At 41.1% G+C, this 17,727-nt stretch overlaps 1 protein-coding gene across 6 annotated transcripts in view; it reads right to left on the reverse strand.

The window, feature by feature from the left end:
• The window catches only part of ZNF335 (zinc finger protein 335), a 1,318,033-nt gene that overhangs the window by 606,550 nt on the left and 693,756 nt on the right, over positions 1–17,727 (reverse strand). For all 6 annotated transcript variants that reach the window (XM_044090241.1, XM_044090238.1, XM_044090239.1 and 3 more), the window contains one exon: positions 13,110–13,270. In XM_044090241.1, the coding sequence (XP_043946176.1) occupies positions 13,110–13,270 (161 nt within the window). The remainder of the gene's footprint in view (positions 1–13,109; positions 13,271–17,727) is intronic.

A 17,727-nucleotide genomic window follows, 5' to 3' on the forward strand; every position in this document is an offset into this window, starting at 1 on the left:
GTAGTTCCTATACAAGATACCGCCCAGAAACCTACATCATCCCGGCACTATTAGCATGCTATTGTTAAAAGTCCCTCCCCCCCCGCCTCTTACGTGATGTAAGAGATTCAGACCTTCCCACACCTGTAAGGTGTTAAATACTTGCTGCAGGGAGTGAGAACGCTTTTCCATAGTGCTGTATCCTGCCGAGTGGTTTATCTAGCTGGACATCTGGGAACACGTGGACTCCTTATCCAGAGGCTCCTACTGCATTCAGAATTTGCATTTCAACTGTAAGTATTTTTTTTTTTACAGTCTGTTCCCTTGCAAACATGAAACTTCATGCTAATGACTAGAAGAAATCCTGTTTAAAACATCCGGCAGCATATTTGTGTGTTTTAAACAGGATTTCTTGCAGTCGCTAGCATGAGGTCTCATTTTTAAGCTGTGTGCGTGTTTAAACAGCTTTTCTTGCAGTCGCTAGCATGAGGTTTGACTTTAGAGTCAAACCTCATGCTAGTGACTGCAAGAAAAGCTGTTGAAACACAACAAAATGAGACCTCATGCTAGCGACTGCAAGAAATATGCTGTCCGGATGCTTTAAACATGATTTATTTCAGTCGCTAGCATGAGGTTTCACTTTTAAACCCTGTGTGTGTTTTTAAACTTTTTCTTGCAGTCGCTAGCATGAGGCTTCACTTGAAAGCATCTAAAGTGAAACCTCATGCTAGCACCTGCAAGGAAAAGGTTAAAACACACAATAGAGAGTGAAACCTCATGCTAGCGACTGAAATAAATCCTGTTTAAAGCATCCGGACAGCATATTTCTTGCAGTCGCTAGCATGAGGTCTCATTTTTAATCTGTGTGCGTGTTTAAACAGCTTTTCTTGCAGTCGCTAGCATGAGGTTTGACTTTAGATGCTTTAAAGTCAAACCTCATGCTAGCGACTGCAAGAAAAGCTGTTTAAACACACACAAAATGAGACCTCATGCTAGCGACTGCAAGAAATATGCTGTCCGGATGCTTTAAACATGATTTATTTCAGTCGCTAGCATGAGGTTTCACTGAGGCTTCACTTGAAAGCATCATTTTGCATAGCTTAGGTATTGTACCATCATTTAAGGTGCTGATTTTTGACATATCTGCAAATCTCCATCACATTGGACTTTTAATACTTTGTGTAAGGTGTTAGTAAGACTGTACTTGGAGTGCAGTGTCCACTGCTGCAACGTGTACCTGACAGGAGGTGATTTACAGGTTTCAATGCTAGTTTGTCAGAATAGGAAGGGAATTTCAGGCCTAAGTCTGGTAGAAGAGTGTAGCTGAGCTGGCATTTAGTAAACTAAAAGTTTTGACTGGATGGGCTGTGTGATACAGAAAACATCTTAAGAGGTCTAGTTGATGGTATGATGTTAGAAAGTAAAGGGAGAGGGAGAAGCCCATGAGCAGAAGTTAAAGCAGGAAACTTGAATCAGATGTAAAGTTCATCTATGCAGGGGGGGGGGGTGGCAATCCCCTCTGTTTGCATACCAAATGGCAGTTGGCTTTAACAAAGCATGTGAGACAGAGAGAGAAAGATATGTCAGGATTGGATAAGGCCATTTTAGTGGGAAGTTATAAAATGAATTGCAGTGATAAAATATATTTTAGTCTGTGGTCAAAATTGCAGTCGCTAGCATGAGGTTTCACTTTAGATACTTTCAAGTGAAGCCTCATGCTAGCGACTGCAAGAAAGTTTAAAAACACACACAGGGTTTAAAAGTGAAACCTCATGCTAGCAACTGAAAGAAATCCTGTGTAAAGCATCCGGACATCATATTTCTTGCAGTCGCTAGCATAAGGTCTCATTTGTAAGCTGTGTGTTTCAACAGATTGGTTTCCATTCGCTAGCATGAGGTTTGCTAGTCAAACTACCAGGTAGTTGTAGCAACTAGTATGCAGCATAGTCTTTTTGTATAGCTGGTGCAGTTATAAATACTTTTCTTCATATTTGTGACTTGGTGCTTTTATCCAGTACATTCAGAAAGAGTGACTATGTTTTGGGCAGGAGTGGAAGCTTTGTGTTGCTTCTTTGCAGTGCATAAAACATCATTTTTAACTGAGTTATCTTTACCTGAAAAATATCGGATCATGCTTTTCTCTGTAGGTTAGCTGTATAATCCTTTCCTCATTTTTGGTAATGTCATTAACTTTTGGACTGCTTTAAGTGAGCCTTCTGTAAAGGCAGCAGGTAGTTGACTTTCTTTCAGTCACATTCAGCCTGTGCATACCTCCAAAATGAGAGCATTTTTAATTCTTTTAAATGTCAGCATTTCTAAACTTTTAAGTGCATTTCCTTGTATTTTATTCTAGGTTTTTATTTTGACAGTATGATTCGGGAGCTTTCCATCCTTGCTGTGTGTGTGTGTGGTGGGCGGATGTTGCTGCTTTCACTCCACAGGACACCATAGGATACTCGTGGCTGCATTTAAAGAAGAATACAGCTGTTTGAATTGCATTCTCTTGACCTTAATGCTGTTTCAACCCAAGTATCCCAATTTACATCAGATCTGTTGTACATGGTGTTGTAGGACTTTGTCAGACAATTCACCAAACTTCTTAGAGCTCCTTCTCATCCTGCACTGTGAGCAGCCCTGTAAAAGTGCACAGATGTGATGCTTCATTTTACTATGGTGTCCCATGTGACAGCTGGCATTCTGAATTTGATCGCCATTTATATGTTATGGGGAGGGAGGACTGAGCATGTCAAATGCTGATGCTTCTTCTTAGTGGATGGCAGGATGGGGTAGCACATCTATAGAAGTATCTCTGTGTGGATGACCAGAAATGGATATGTAGCTTGGGGCATTGGAGAGACTTGCATCACTGTGCTTCTCCCACTCTACAAGCTGTTCTTTGCAAAGATTGAAAAGATAAAATAGCATAAGCTTGCAGATAGCATTGCATCAAGCACTGATTGTATGCCCTTGTGGTTTTTAGGGTTTGGGTAGGGTACCCATAGGAAATTGCTCTTTAAAGAAGGGCTAGACCGTCACTGCATTGTGCCTTGTAGTTTATGTAAAGAATCATTCCACTAATTTGGATACTTTGGAGTTTTGGCTTGACATGATACCTTGTGAAAAGACATGGCACACTGTTTAATTGGTAATGATCTTGCAGTTACAATGTTATTATAAGAAATGCCGACCAAAAAGTGATTCTGAAATCAAGCTAGCATTTCTTTAATTAGTAGTGGAAAATTACACCTAATATGAAGAGGCATGCCTTCTGCAACCGGTAGGACTTGCTTAACTGACATTAGGGCTGCTGAGTAGAAAAAAAATTTTAAGGATGCCAAACCATTCCCTTTCCAGTCTTGTCACTTGGCCTGCTCTTCTCCCCCCCCCCCCTCTCTGTCTCTCACCAGTGCTTGCCTGCTAACTAAAAGCTTAGGCTGAGGAAAGAAAGGCCCCATGCTGCCTTTTGAAAAACTTAAGCAAGAATAGTCATATTTGTTTTTTGTTCTTCTCCTGTTCATCATCCCTGTTGCATTTTGTGGAAAGTATTTCTCCTTTCTATTAATGCTAGGCCCAGGCTTAGATGAACAAACGCAACATCCTTTTCCATGTTTAGGAAACGTACTTGTGTATCCCAAAGGTGACAGGTACGTTAGATGTCTGTGCTGCTTAAGTACTCAGCATGATACCTGCCGATGTTCTGTCTGTAAAGGGTGTAATAATGCAACCAAATGCAGTTACCACAAGGTCATGGAAAAAAGCCTACTTTACCAGTAGCTAGGCACATTACAGAGAAGACCACTGTTCCACTTCTTTGTCGAATTCCCCACTGTTCCACTTCTTGGTCGCGTCCTCTTTTGCTTCAGTAGTGTGAATGAATAGATTTTTAAGTCTGGATTTCTGCTGTGAATTGCTGAAGAAGCCTCAGCTGCTGCACAGGTATAACAGCATAGAATACTGTGGCTGGAAACCTCACTTCACAAGGGCAGGTTTGCTTCTGGCAGGAGAGTCTGTAAAGTCCCTCACTATTATAGTTCTAGAACTAATATCTCCTTCCTCTCTAGGGCCACAGGATCCTTTATCTTCAAAATATGTTTGCTGTGATCCTTTGCAGGATTTCTTCATCCTTCCTGATAGATTTTGACCATGTAGCTTTTGCTTTAAGGCATTTTGGCAGCAGGAGTTCTGAAGACTGGTTTGTTGATCCTTCGCTCCTAGATTCCTTCTTTTTCCCTTATGGTTCCATTGTTTGTGCCAGCAGACTAGTCTGGTCACTGCCGCTGAACTCTTTTGTATTATCTTATTCAGCATCTGCCCCTTTGAAATCATTGGCTGTTGTGCTGGTGTTGTCCATTTCAACATTTTTCATTTCAGTGGGTCCAGTATTTCTGCTGTTGGTTTCATGGATGTTGGTGGTTTTGACTAATTTTGGCACTCACAGTGCATGTTATCCAGTTTCTTCGTTAGTTATGAACTCCAGTCCAGATTACAGTCTTTCTAGGATCTGTGTTCACAGGCTGTTATTCCCAGTCTCTGGCTATCTTTCTTCTTGCCCTTCTGCCGTAGTGGAGATCTCCTAGTGGCATCAGTTGCCAGAAGATCAGTAGGTGCCTTAGATTCTCAGCTACCTCAAAGTGATTTCTTAAGTGGTTATGGTAGTCCATTTACCTAGAGCCTGAAATCAACTCCTACAGAGCACCTTGATAAAGTAGCCAACCGCACTTCCCCTCCACTAGATGCCCCCTAGACTTGGGGAGATTCTGTTTTTTTTAATGTAGTAATACTGCAGCTGGTCATTTTTCCTCACTAACTTTGTCGATCCATCCTTTACCAAATATTGTTCCTTTACCAAATATTGTGTAGGATGCCACGGATTGCACTGAAAACTCTTCCCAGTGTAACTTGTGCCCCTAAGAAGGCAGATAGGATTATGAGAAACAGAGCGTTTTTATTATCTACACTTATTTACAATGTAAACTGCCATGTAACCTTGAAAATAGCTTTCCTATTACGCTACTTTAATTCTTTTGGAATTGACAGGTATGCCTCATTGGTTCGGACGTAAGCATAGTGTGCTATGACTGATTTCTTGCAGCAGTCTGTGGTTTACTTATCACTAACTTTTGTGTTTCTGGGTGTGTGATCAATTTAACAGTTAAAACAAGGTTTTCCAAAATTAAATAAATACATAATAAAGTAATCCTTTCTTCACTTTTGAGCTATTGACAGTGTGGGAATTTGTTTTTTTCAAAAGCGATGGTCATCCTGTGAATAACTTCAGCACAAATTAAAATGTCTGAATGTCAAATGACTTTAGATTGGAGGGAAGTTATGTTTACTCCAGTATATAGTATGATCTTAGAGAGTTTATAGATTTCTTAATTTAATTTTTGCTGAGCGGTTTTTGATTTACTGATGGTCCTTTTGATGGTGGGAAATTGCATGGATAAATCCATCTCTATTATGATTTTTTTTTCAGATATTTTGACTTCCAGACAATTTCAATCAGTGAGACTGTGTCATGTTATTACAGAGGTTGACTAAAAAGTAGGGGCTCCTTTTCTGTGTGTGTGTGTGTGTGTGTGTGTAAGAGAGGGAGAGATTCAATATGTTTACTGAATATATATTTGCAAATGGTATTCGTAGTTAAATAGGCTCTTCTAAGACAAGTAGATTTGAGTAACCAATATTAGATCTTAGCCATCCAGCTAGGACAGTTTAGTATGTGTATTTTTCTTCCGGTTTGATGAAGGCTATGCTGCTTACTTAAGGAGTATATTCATGGCTATCCATCCAGTTGTAGTGTTGTAGAACTACATTGTTTGATAATGAGAGGAGCTTTTTAAAGAAGATGAAAGTTTTTGTGTCAAGAACCTGTCCATACAAAGTGGCTTGTTTATGTTGCAGTGAAGGTTGTGGTCTTTGTGGTAAGTCTTTTAAATATAACCAGTATTTCTGAGGTGGAGAAATTCTCTTAAGGCAGGATCTTTCTTGGCCTGGAAAGCAAGCCAGTGATGGAAATTTATAGGGGCCAGTGAGAGACAGAGGAAATAACCTAGTATAAACCTATGAACCTATCTTCCCTAAGGCATTTATAAGCCTAGCCCAAAGGTTTGTGGCTTACGCCACCCCTTATGTTAAAACAATACTGTGCCCATTAGTTTGTTGTGCCTCTGTCCAGCAGTGACAGAGATGATTCCCGGGGTAAACCTACGATCTCCCATCCACCGGTCAAATTTTCTCTTGAACAGAGCCAGCGAGGTGCTCTGCCTCTCATGGACCGGGATTTTATTCCACAGCATAGGGAGTCTCTGGGTGATAAATCTATCCCTCCAGCACATCTTATTTATATCCTTGCTAAGGTTTAAGTCGCTTGCTCTAGTGGTTCTGGTGGATTTGGATTTTTTGAGGTGGAGCATGTCCATTAATTCCGGGTTGGACATGGCCTTGTATGTCAGGCACAGGTCACCTCTGAGCAGACAGTATGCCACTGAATAGAGCTGGAGTTTCTTCAGTCTGGCAATATGACAGATTTTGAGTTCCTTTATCCTTTTGGTGAGGAACTTTTGGGGTCTCAATTGCTGCAGGTGTCGGGTCAGATACATCCCGAATGGGGCATTGTACTCTATCATTGGTCTGATAAGTGAAGAGTACAGGGGAACAATGACCTCACTTGATCTGGATGTGAATCCCTTCATGATCAGGTGGGCAACGTAGAAGGTCTTTCTAACCACTTTAGCAACGCAAGTGTCAAAGGCCAGTGTCAACCTGGGTCCCCAGGTCCCTGATAACCTCTTCTGTGCTTAGTGGATTGCCACCTATATGGTAGCTTGGGGTTACCTTGCTTTTCCCGAAGGGTATGACTATACATTTTTTGGCCTTTAACTTCAGGCCATGGCTCTGGCACCAGCTATCAGTTTGTGAGACCCCTCTGAAGGATATCTGTGTCCGATGTACTTTCCACTATGGTGCCCAGTTTGCAGTCATCTGCAAACTTTGTCAGCCATACTCCTCCTATGTTTGCCTGTACTTCTGAGAAGTAGATGCCGAACAATAGGGGGCCAAGGACTGAGCCCTGTGGGACATCACTTGTGACCGGCTTAGAGTCTGACATGGTGCCAGCAACTATAACCCTGTGGGTTCTGTCCTTTAGACAGTTTGCAACCCATCTTGTGACATATGGGTTTACATTTAAGCTGGTAAGTTTCTCTAATACCCGAGTGGGGTATTGTGTGTAAAGCTTTTGCAATGTCAAGGTAGGCTGTATTTCCCTCATCAATGGCCTTGGTGACTGTTTTGAAGAAGTCAACCAAGTTCAAAAGGCATGATCTGCCCTTGACAAAGCCAAACTGGGTCTGGTCCTAAGTCTGCGAGTCCCCTATGTCTTTGTTTATGAGTTCCATTATGATCCTCTACATAGCTTTGCAGACCAGGCTTGTTAAGCTGATGGGGTAGTAATTACCAGGGTCCGTAGAGGCACCGCCTTTGTGGAGTGGGACCACAGTTGCCGTAAGCCACTCCTTGGGCACGTATCCTGTGGTAAGGCTAAGATTAAACAGCTGCCTTATGTGCGGGTTTAGTTCCTCATTGAGTTCGTGTAGCACACAGCTGGGGACACCATCCGGTCCCATTGATGCTGTGTTTTTAGCTTTAGATAGAGCAGCTTTCACCTGGGCATTTGAGATGTCTGGGAGGCTACACTCCGCTGGGATAGTTATCTCTCCTTTTGGGGGGGAAGTTTCCACTGAACCTGTCTGCCAGTATGTTGGCAATGTCTGTGGGTTCAGTGATTTTTGTATCATTTTGGACTAATTCTGAGCATATCTGGGAGTTTCCACCCAGGTTTCTGACATAGCTGAAGAAGGCCTTATGATTGTCTTTTGAATCTATGGCAATTTTTCTCTCAAAGTTGGCCCTGGATGATTTTATGAGTGCTCGTATTTTTTTACTAATAATGATAAAGGGTGTCTTCCCTTTTATGGATTTTGCTCTATCATGTAATAGCTTTCTCCTCTTATTGTATAGTTTGTTTATGGCTGGGGTCCACCAGACTGGACGTTTGCCCTTGTTGGAAAGAGTCTTGGTTTTATTAGGGATTGCCTGATCCATGCAGTCCTGGAGGTGTTCGTAGAAGGCATTTGTAAGGGCTTCCACAGCTTGGGTTGTGGTTTCCACTGGCTCCGGGGGCCTTGAAGGATACCACACCAGTCTTGAGTAGTGTGTTTGCTTTATAGAAGTTCTTCACTGTGGTCTTTTTTTTTTTGTTTGGGGTGGGGGCGGGATGTGGATTTCCAGTGAGATTAGTTTATGATCTGATCTCACCAATGAGGGATATACTTCCGGTGTGGAGCATTTTGTCCCCATGTTTGTGATGATGAGATCTAGTATATTTTCTCCTCTTGTGTGACTAGTTGTTCCATGTCATTTGAATTTATGAACTCCAGGAACCTTTGGGCTCGAAAGTTGGGGCTTGAGTAATGTTCACAGCACACAATAGTCACAAACAAGAAACTTTTAATGAAGCTTTCAGGTTTACACCCTTCATCAGCATACAAAATCACAACACACACTGTTAATGTGTTGTGATTTTGTATGCTGATGAAGTGTAAACCTGAAAGCTTCATTAAAAGTTTCTTGTTCTTGACTATCGTGTGCTGTGGATGATTATGGTATATAGTACTTCTGGAGTATTTCTGCTTGAGTAATGTTCCCAGTCTATATTCGGGTAGCTGAAGTCACCCAATATAATGGTGTCTGGAGATACATTTATACCCTCCAGTGTCTTCAGGAAGGCTGTGTGGGGTTCCTGAGTTTGAGAGGGTGGCCTGTAGCATGCTACAAATTGTAGAGCAGTTTTGCCTATGGTTAATTGCACCTGGATGATTTCCGATGCTTAGGCGTTGCCACCAACCTGGAGGTGTGGGTATCCTTGATGAATATGGATACACCCACTCCTTTTGTGGTGTGGTCCGGGTTTTGGCGCCGGAACGCATGATATGAGGTAAAACCTGATGGTGCCGGGGTGCTTTCAGGAGCCTTGATCCAGGTTTCAGTCACAGCACAGACATCAATGTTCTCCATACTGAGAAGGGCCTCGAGTGCTTGCATTTTGCGATTTAGACTTCTGGCATTGAGCAGCATTACCCTTAGTTTCTTCCCATTTTTGTTTTCTAGGGTGGTAGGTTTAGAATTGAGGCTTGCCTAAAAAAGGCACTATGGGGGTGGCAAGACCCTTAGCAAATATCAGGAATCCCAGGGGTGACAGGTGCAAGCCGTCCCTTGCGAAGCAGCATGGCTTGTCAAGCATGTCATCCCAGGCAGACAGACACTGGATCCCCTTTGAATGACACCAGAAATTAAGCCAATTGTTAAAGCTGATCATCTTGTCTCTATATTGTGGCATCCTTCTTGGTGAAGGAAGGATACTGCTCAGGGTCTGGGTCATACCTGCCTGGGCTACATAATCAGGAGCTCCTCTGTCTCTTTTCATGTAGTCCAGGGAGGTACATCTCAGGTTGTTCACACCAGCATGGACAATGGTCATATTTGTACTTGCTGTGGAGTGACCCGAGTGCTTGTGTTATGTGGCGGATTCTAGCCCCTGTTAGGCAGCTTACTGTGACCCTCTCCTTGTTCAGCCTGGTGAGTGGGACGTCAGTGTGTCTGACTATGGAGTCACCTATGACAAGTATGTTTGGTGTTCTATTTGGCCTTAAGGGCTCTGACTGCTTTGCACACTGATTTTGTGGTTTGTGTTGCCTGTGGTGTGTCATGAGGTGGCAGTTGCTTGGGTGTCTGCTTTGGGGGCCTCTGCTGTTTAGGTAAATTTTTGCTCAGAGCCTCCGGGTATGTCTGTGTTTGTGTTTGATTCATTGTTGTGATAGCTTTATGTGAGACTGTTTTGTGGTGTGTGTAGTTGCCTTCTCCTCCTGTCTGGTCTTGCCAGTCCTTGGTTTTGTGGTGTGTGTAGTTGCCTTCTCCTGTCTGGTCTTGCCAGTCCTGAGTTGAGAGAGCTCACCCTCCAGTTTGGCTAAATAGCTGCATCTCTCGCAAGTATTTCTGTTATGTGGGAGGAGGAGAGGGCTGTCTGTGTACATGAGGCAATTGTAACCTTGCCTCAATATTCCCAGATCCACCAACTGGACAGGAGAGGACGCTAGCATCTGGCCCTTCGACATGCTAGAGAAATTAAGAAGTTAGGGGTGTAACTGAATAAGAGAGGACTTAGGAAGGAAGTGGGTACTCCTGGGGGCGGGGGTTCGCTAGTGAGGGACTTTGTATAATATAGAAGTGCTTAACCTGAAATGAAGATGCTTTTAAGAAAAGTGCTGAGCTTTTTTTTTTTTTTTGGAAAAAAAAAAGCTTTTAGGAACAAGTGCTGCACTTTTTAGTTAAGGGATATACTGTTTAGATTACTAGTAGAGTAGTTCTAAGGGAAAAAAATGAAGAACAGACTTTATGGAGCCAGAAAAAGTTTAATCTTGTTAAACCGGTGCTGCCCGATGCTGCTCTAAGTGGCAACTCCGCGCTAAAGCGTGCTTTATTGCAGGGGGCAGGAAAGAGCCAGGAATTGACCCAAAACGGTCAATAAAACTACAGTTTCAAGTCAGTAACCACTCCCACGGGGGGCAGGGAAGCTGCTCAATGTTTTTCACTGCCACTGATCAACAGAGAGACCTTCCTTTAGCCCAAGACAAATATGGCCTCACAAACTTACAAACAGTTCAAGAACAGCAAGCCTGTAACGGAACTTTTTTCAATCTCGCTTTAAATTAACTCTTAAATTTCACTTAACCAATACATGGCTATGCTCCTGAACGAATCCTGGATAGGAAAAGAATTTTACCCTAAACACACTTTCTCTAGGTAATACTAGTTCTTCACATAAATCAGATCACGTCTAAACCTTCAACATACAACTCATTCCCTACTACATTCTAAATCTTTTATAGAAGGACTACAGTACAATTATTCTCCTTAAGTTGCAATTTTGTTACAATATATATCCTCTACTGTTATTCCTACTCCAGGCTGACAGTCAATGTAGTATGTCTATGAAAATTGCTCAGCTGCAGATTGCTATTAACACCTGGTTTACATTCTGTAAGTCACTCTTTTCCTGATAGATTTCCTCACTTTACTTATGATTAATTCTCTCAATTCCTGTACTACTATGCAACAATGCCATTAATAAGTTTATTTTCATGAATATATTTTCATCCGTTGTTATATGCTTAATACCTGCATTTGTGTGTGCCAAATATTAATCCATGCATATGTAAACCTTGTATTTGTATTTATAATCATTGTTACATGTTAAATGTGGAGCTTTTTCCCCAGGCACTGCTGAAAAAGGATTTTTGTCCATTCGGACTTTCCCAGTAATCAAATGTAAAATAAAATAAATTTGGTCACCACAGTGACGTTTGTTTTTCGGCTGCTACTAAACAGCTTTGTGTGTGAAGTTCAGACTTGCCAGTACAGACATTGTTGAATAGATAGTTCTGGCCCAATCACTGTTTACATTTAATAGCCTCCATTGCTTAAGAATTATATATTTCACAAGAAGTCAGAAAAATAAAGTAGTACTTATGTGTTACACTGTCATTAAGCTATATATATGCACAATATATATTGATAATGTGTAAAGTCCAGATTTGATGTTTCTCAAGGTGCTAAAAATTTCAGTCGCATGCAAACATTAAGAAAAAGAAGACCTGCAGTCTGCTGAGTCTGCCCAGATATTATAATTACAAACATCCTCTCCTCTACACAGCAGCTCTATATTACCCTTTTCCCATCTATTCTCTGGACTGCCACAGGCACCCCTGAAGTCTTCTGATATCTTACATGGTATCATCACCTCAGGTCATAAATTTGAAGATTTGAAGACCATAGCACTCACTCTCTCTTTCTCTGAGAAATGTTACTTCCTTAGGTTTGCCCAAATCCATCTCAGTTCCACCAGTCTCACATACATCCCCTCCCTCTCTTCCTTAGACCTTACCTCTTCAACTGTACCATACGTCAGACCATGTACCTCTAACTCCACTCCTCCCACATGCCTGGCCAACAATGCAGCTTTTTCAGATCACACGCACTTTTCTGTTCTAATGTATATATATCCACTGAATCACTCAACACACCTTCATTCCTCCTCCTCCAGTTCATGCACCCTATATCACTCACTTTCTACTAGCCTGATTCGTCCTCCTATAGGGCTTCCAAAACAGAATCTAGTACTCTAAATGTGGCCTTATGAATGCCCAGGCTTAATACGAGAATGACCTGATTATCTCTAGCATCTGCTCCCTGTGCTCTGTATCCAGCATGCTGTTCACTTCATCTCTTCCCTTTCACACAACAACCAACATAATTCAGCTTTGAAGTCATAATGCAAAAAGACTTTTCCTTCTCTGTTTAATTAGTTTCTTGGGCAACTCTTTCTGACACTCTGGGGCAATAAATTTGCCCAATGTTGCACTCTAAGTGATGGACTGATGGGTCTTGGATCTAGTCTCACACAGATATACAGATATTAAGCATATAACAACGGATACAAATACTTTCATGAAAATAAACTTATTGGTTAAATTAGCAAGCCCTCTTTGAAGGAAAAAGCATGCAGGCATCACATAATTTATTTTGCCATCGTCAAAAATTAAACCACTTTTTTTTTCTAAATTCAAAGGAAGGGCACCTGCCCAAAACAGCTGCACAATGAACAGTTAGAGCTCTTCTTGCTCACCAAAACCAGTGAAAACCTCATATTCTAACATCACAAATACATCTGGCATGTCAGAAGAGCTGCTAAAAGCTAAACTTAAAGAGCATCTGCCATCAAGGTAGTATAACAACGACACATTGCAGTCAGAGTACTGTGAAGTACCATGACTACAAGTGTTGTGTCAAAGTAAGATCTACAACAATCAGAGCTTGGAAGGCAGAGAGTAAACAAACAAAAATGTACTTAAATGCATATTACTTACAGTCCATCCAGACTACCATATAACCTCTATATAACATTAGTCACAGACCTTTTTGTAACCAGCAATCCTTTTTACCTACTCAACACAGAATTTTACTTTCTGATTACACATACAGTCACTGGCAGCATGGATGTACCAACTTACCTGTGTGCTTGATGGCCATGTGTGACACAAGGAAATCTTCCTTTGAGGTAGCATATTTACAGAATGCACACTTAAAGGGGCGTTCGTTAGTATGAGACAGTTGATGAGTCAACAGCAGCTTCTTATTTTCAGAAAAGTAGTCACAATATTCACATTTATACCTGCAAAGGAAAACAAAATGACTAAGTAAAAATGGCTGAACTGCAGACATTTCTGTCTCAGTCCACATTACCAGACAATGGGTACATTTGCCTTTCTCTTATGCATATACATTCAAGTGGCACTTCATAGAAAGATGCACGTCATCCATAATAATGAAAATATTAGATTAGCTAATCAACTATCATGTTTTTTGGAGGTGCAGGGAAACAAGTGAAACCTAACTAAACTTGGACAAAACATGAAAACATCATACAGACAGTGACAGGAGATCAAGACTGAACCCAAGACCCTCAAGTGTGAGGCACAGATCATAACTTTTTAGTCAACATGGCATTAAAACCACCTCTTTATTACATCTTTATTTACATCTTTTTAGACTCATTGCTTACTATGTCCAACATAAGCTTTAAGCATACAAGGTACCTATATCTGATGTGAAGGTCACATTAATCTACTCCAAAATGATATTAAGACAGCTAGCATTATGAAATGTAAACCTATCAGCCAAAGAGAATTACTGGCAAGTGTTTTGAGTACTGTATATTAACAATTGCTTGAGGAAGGTAACTACTCACATCTATTAGACCTGTCACAACAGAGCTTCCTGGAAGTAAATCATCCAGTTTGACTGTTTTTAAAGAAAACATCAGTTTGGTCCATCTGTATGTCTAGCCACCCATCAACTTTATTTACTTTACTCACATATTATTTTTATTAACTTACTCAGTAGTTGACTGACACAGATAATTTTCAGCCATGATCTGAGATAAACCAAAAAGATTATAAAACATCATTTCAATACATTCCATGCAACGTAACAATTTCGAATGGTGAACGCAGAAACACACAACGTATGAGACATTAGCACAGTTCCATTCCTATATACAATATAAAATGCAGTACTTTGTAAGTTAATGGTCTTACACTGCATGCAATTTGTACAAATCTAGATATTAAGAAAAGCTTTCCACACAATAATCTAGCAAACGTTCCAAACCTGATACAAAAAAAAAATAAAAATTTTGTTATCGAGAGGTCTCAGAATAAAGTATGCATTTCAGGTCAAATATTAGAATGGAGGGTGGGGGTACAAATATCAAAAGGCTCAGTGGTCAGATGTATATTGTTCGATTTGTTACTATCTAAGACATTCAGTAATGCCTAACTCTACTATAGGTCATTTAAAAATCAATGAACCAATCACTAGTAAAAAAAGCGGGGAGTTTAGAAACATCAAGGATAATAATTAAAACATAAATGTATGAAAGAATGTTTGTTGGTAGCACGTATAGAATCCTAAATCAATTAATTGCCACGGGTAGTTCCTGCTTAAATAACATTAAGTCTCTTAGATAACAATGGCATAGAGACGGAAACCAAAAGGTTTCTGCAACAAAATAAAAAGTCAGAATACCATTACAACATATTAGATCACAGAGCCTTCTCACCTATCATTGTCACTGAACAAGAGCAATATGCCAATAGTTGATAGGGGTGAAGTTCAAACATACAAAGAAGTGAAGACCACATCTCCTAAAACAATACGTATGTGCATGTTAACAAATTATAGTAATAACTGCAAGGAATGGCAGTGTTTGTTAAAACCCCTCATACAATAGTTACAGGTTATATGGGATTAATCCTAATCATATACCAGCCTTAAAAGGTAAAACCAAACAAAAAACTTAATTTTGTTGCAGAAACCTTTTGGTTTCTGTCTCTATGCCATTGTTATCTAAGATACTAAATGTTATCTAAGCAGGAACTACCTGTGGCAATTCACTGATTAATAAGGATTCTATACGTGCTACCAACATTCTTTCATACATTTATGTTTTAGATTATTATCCTTGATGTTTCTAACGCCCCCTTTTTTTTTTACTAGTGATTGGCTCATTGATTTTTAAATTACCTATATTAGAGTTAGGCATTAATGAATGTCTTAGATAGTAACAAATGCTTCTTATTGATTTTAAACTTCTAAAAATGAGTGTGATTGGTTGTCATTTGTTTTTTTAAACTGTTCAGGTGATTGTTTTGTTATGATCTGAAGAAGGCTATCACAACTGAAAGTGCTCATCATTTTTGTTTGTCCTTTGAATAAAGTGGTTATTTCATTTATACACTTGTCCAGTGTAAGTGTTTCTCCACAGAGAGCACGCCGTGGTGTTTAGCTAAATATTTCTTCTCTTGGTTAGGGCCAAATAAGGTGGAGTCATCAAAAGGGGGCATTGAAAGTAAAGACTTGAAGGGCTCCACAAAGTCAGAGGCGTGCATCTAGGCATGCCTTCTAACAGTTAAACCTAAACCCACTGCTCTAGCAGCCCCCTGAGGCATGACAGATCAATCTCATGGAAGCACTGGATAATGACTGGAGGGTGGCCTGTTGCTAAGAAACTGTTTTCTTACCCTCCGCAGACACTGACCCGAAGAGGGTACTGGAAAACTGTTTAATCAATTCCCACTGAAATCTCATAACATGTGCCAAATAATTCAGAGACCTGAGGTCAATGATGCGTAAACACCCTTCCCACATTTGTCCAAAGCCCTAGGTTCCCTATTAGGAGGATGGACAGTAGAGCTCTGTTCTCCTAATTCTTTCTTAGTGGCTGCTGCAACCACCATAGTTGGGGACCCTTGCTCCAATGAGCCCTATCATTTGGTGCAACAAGATACCTGTCTCGGCATTTGGAGATGGGCTCCATGACATCCTGGTCCTTCCAAGTCCAGTGAGAGATTAGATCTACCATCTCATCTTCTACCAGGGGGACCACCCAAGTCATAGCTGAACCAGCTCCAAATGCCTTGAGGAACACTGACTCCTCCTGGCAAGGGGGGGGGGGTCAGAAAACCAACCTCCTTTCTGTTTCAAAACCTTGAGTATCTCTCTGAATGAAACATCCTCAAGGGGAGATCTGGGGGACCTTTCCTCTTCATCGAAGTCAGTATATTTGGTTAATGACTCTTGGGAGAGTTTACCTGTCTCCTCTTACATGTCCACCTCCGAGGGGGGGGGGTCTTTGTTGGAAGGTTCAGGAAAGGACTCAGAAATACAATGCTAGCAGTATCCTGAATGAGGACAGTCTCAAAACTTGACTAGGCTGGCTGTCCTGATGAGACAGAATGAAAAGACCCAGCTTCCACAGTAGACAATTGATTGCAGGGTGGACCCAAAGGGGGAAGAATGTCTTTTCCCATCGAGGAGTAGAAAGCTCTCTCCACTACCTCTACAGCTGAAACCACAGGGGACTTCACTCTCACTGGTTCTTGAAGTCGTCTGTGTCAGCCAAAACCCAATCCCCCTCCTAGCCTTGAAGGACAGGTAAGACCCGAGTTGTGTACTGCCGAAGTTCCATGAGGGAGGGAAGGCTCAGAGAGCACTAGAGTCGATCCCAGCCTGCTGATCCAGCACTGACACTATGGCCCTGAAACCTTTCTGGATCTGAAAAAGTTGGACCCATCTGAGTCACAGAAAGCATCGGACTTGAAGGAAGGCAAGTGTTTGGATCCGACACAGACATATTCGGAAGTCTTAAGTCTGAAATCTCTGAAACCACTGGACAGATCAGAGTAGGAGTTGATGCTTGGGGCTGTGTGGTGGAAAAGCTTGTGGGTCCGATGGGACATGAAGCTAGTATTACACCCAACTGAATCTGGGTTCTGAGAAATTTTCTCATTATTCTATCCACATTCGCTACTTATAGGCTCCTGGGTGACCTGAGGGAAGACAAAGTTGATGTCGGACAGGAAGCTCTTCGAGGAGTGTCCTGAAGAAAGGGAGAATGTAGCCTCAAAGACACTGGTTCTGGTGAAAACCTAAGTGACTTAGACCTGGATCTAGTCAAATCTGAATGACAGGATGGATCTGAAGGTTAAGTTTTTATTGGAGACAAGCCCTTGGAGGTGGACGGGTCTGACATTTTAGAAATTTTCTCAAGTGGAGCCAAGCCTGAAGAAGTTAAGGGAGGAGTGTGGTCAGAGGAGCACTTCCTCGAATCCTTAGGTTTTTCTGCTGCTTCTCCAGAAGATTTCTTGGAAGAAGATGGGGATCCAGATACCAATGAAGCTGAAGAAGATGGAAGAAGACCTTTCAGGATTAATTTATTTTTCCTCTTGACCAAAGCTCTGTTACTTGAAGCTGGGACAAATGTCACATTAACATTAAGATGCCCTGGACTCAGGCAATACACACATTGAGAATGGCTGTCAAGAGTTTAGAATTTTGTGACCTCAAGCAGAACACTTTTTAAAACCAGTACATTTTTCTGACATTGTATTAACGACAACAAAGTAAGGAAAATATCAACAATGGTGATAAGTAATACTGAATTATAGGTAGTAAAAGAAATACCAGTGATGGTAAGAATAAGATGTACCACATGGACAGCAAGAAATTAACGCAAGAGCTTAAGTCCCAAATGCTAAATCCAAAGAGAAATTTCAAAGTATATAACTT

The sequence above is a fragment of the Protopterus annectens genome, chromosome 12.part0 (genome assembly GCF_019279795.1).
Source record: "Protopterus annectens isolate FY-2018-M chromosome 12.part0, PAN1.0, whole genome shotgun sequence".
NCBI lineage: Eukaryota > Metazoa > Chordata > Ceratodontiformes > Protopteridae > Protopterus > Protopterus annectens.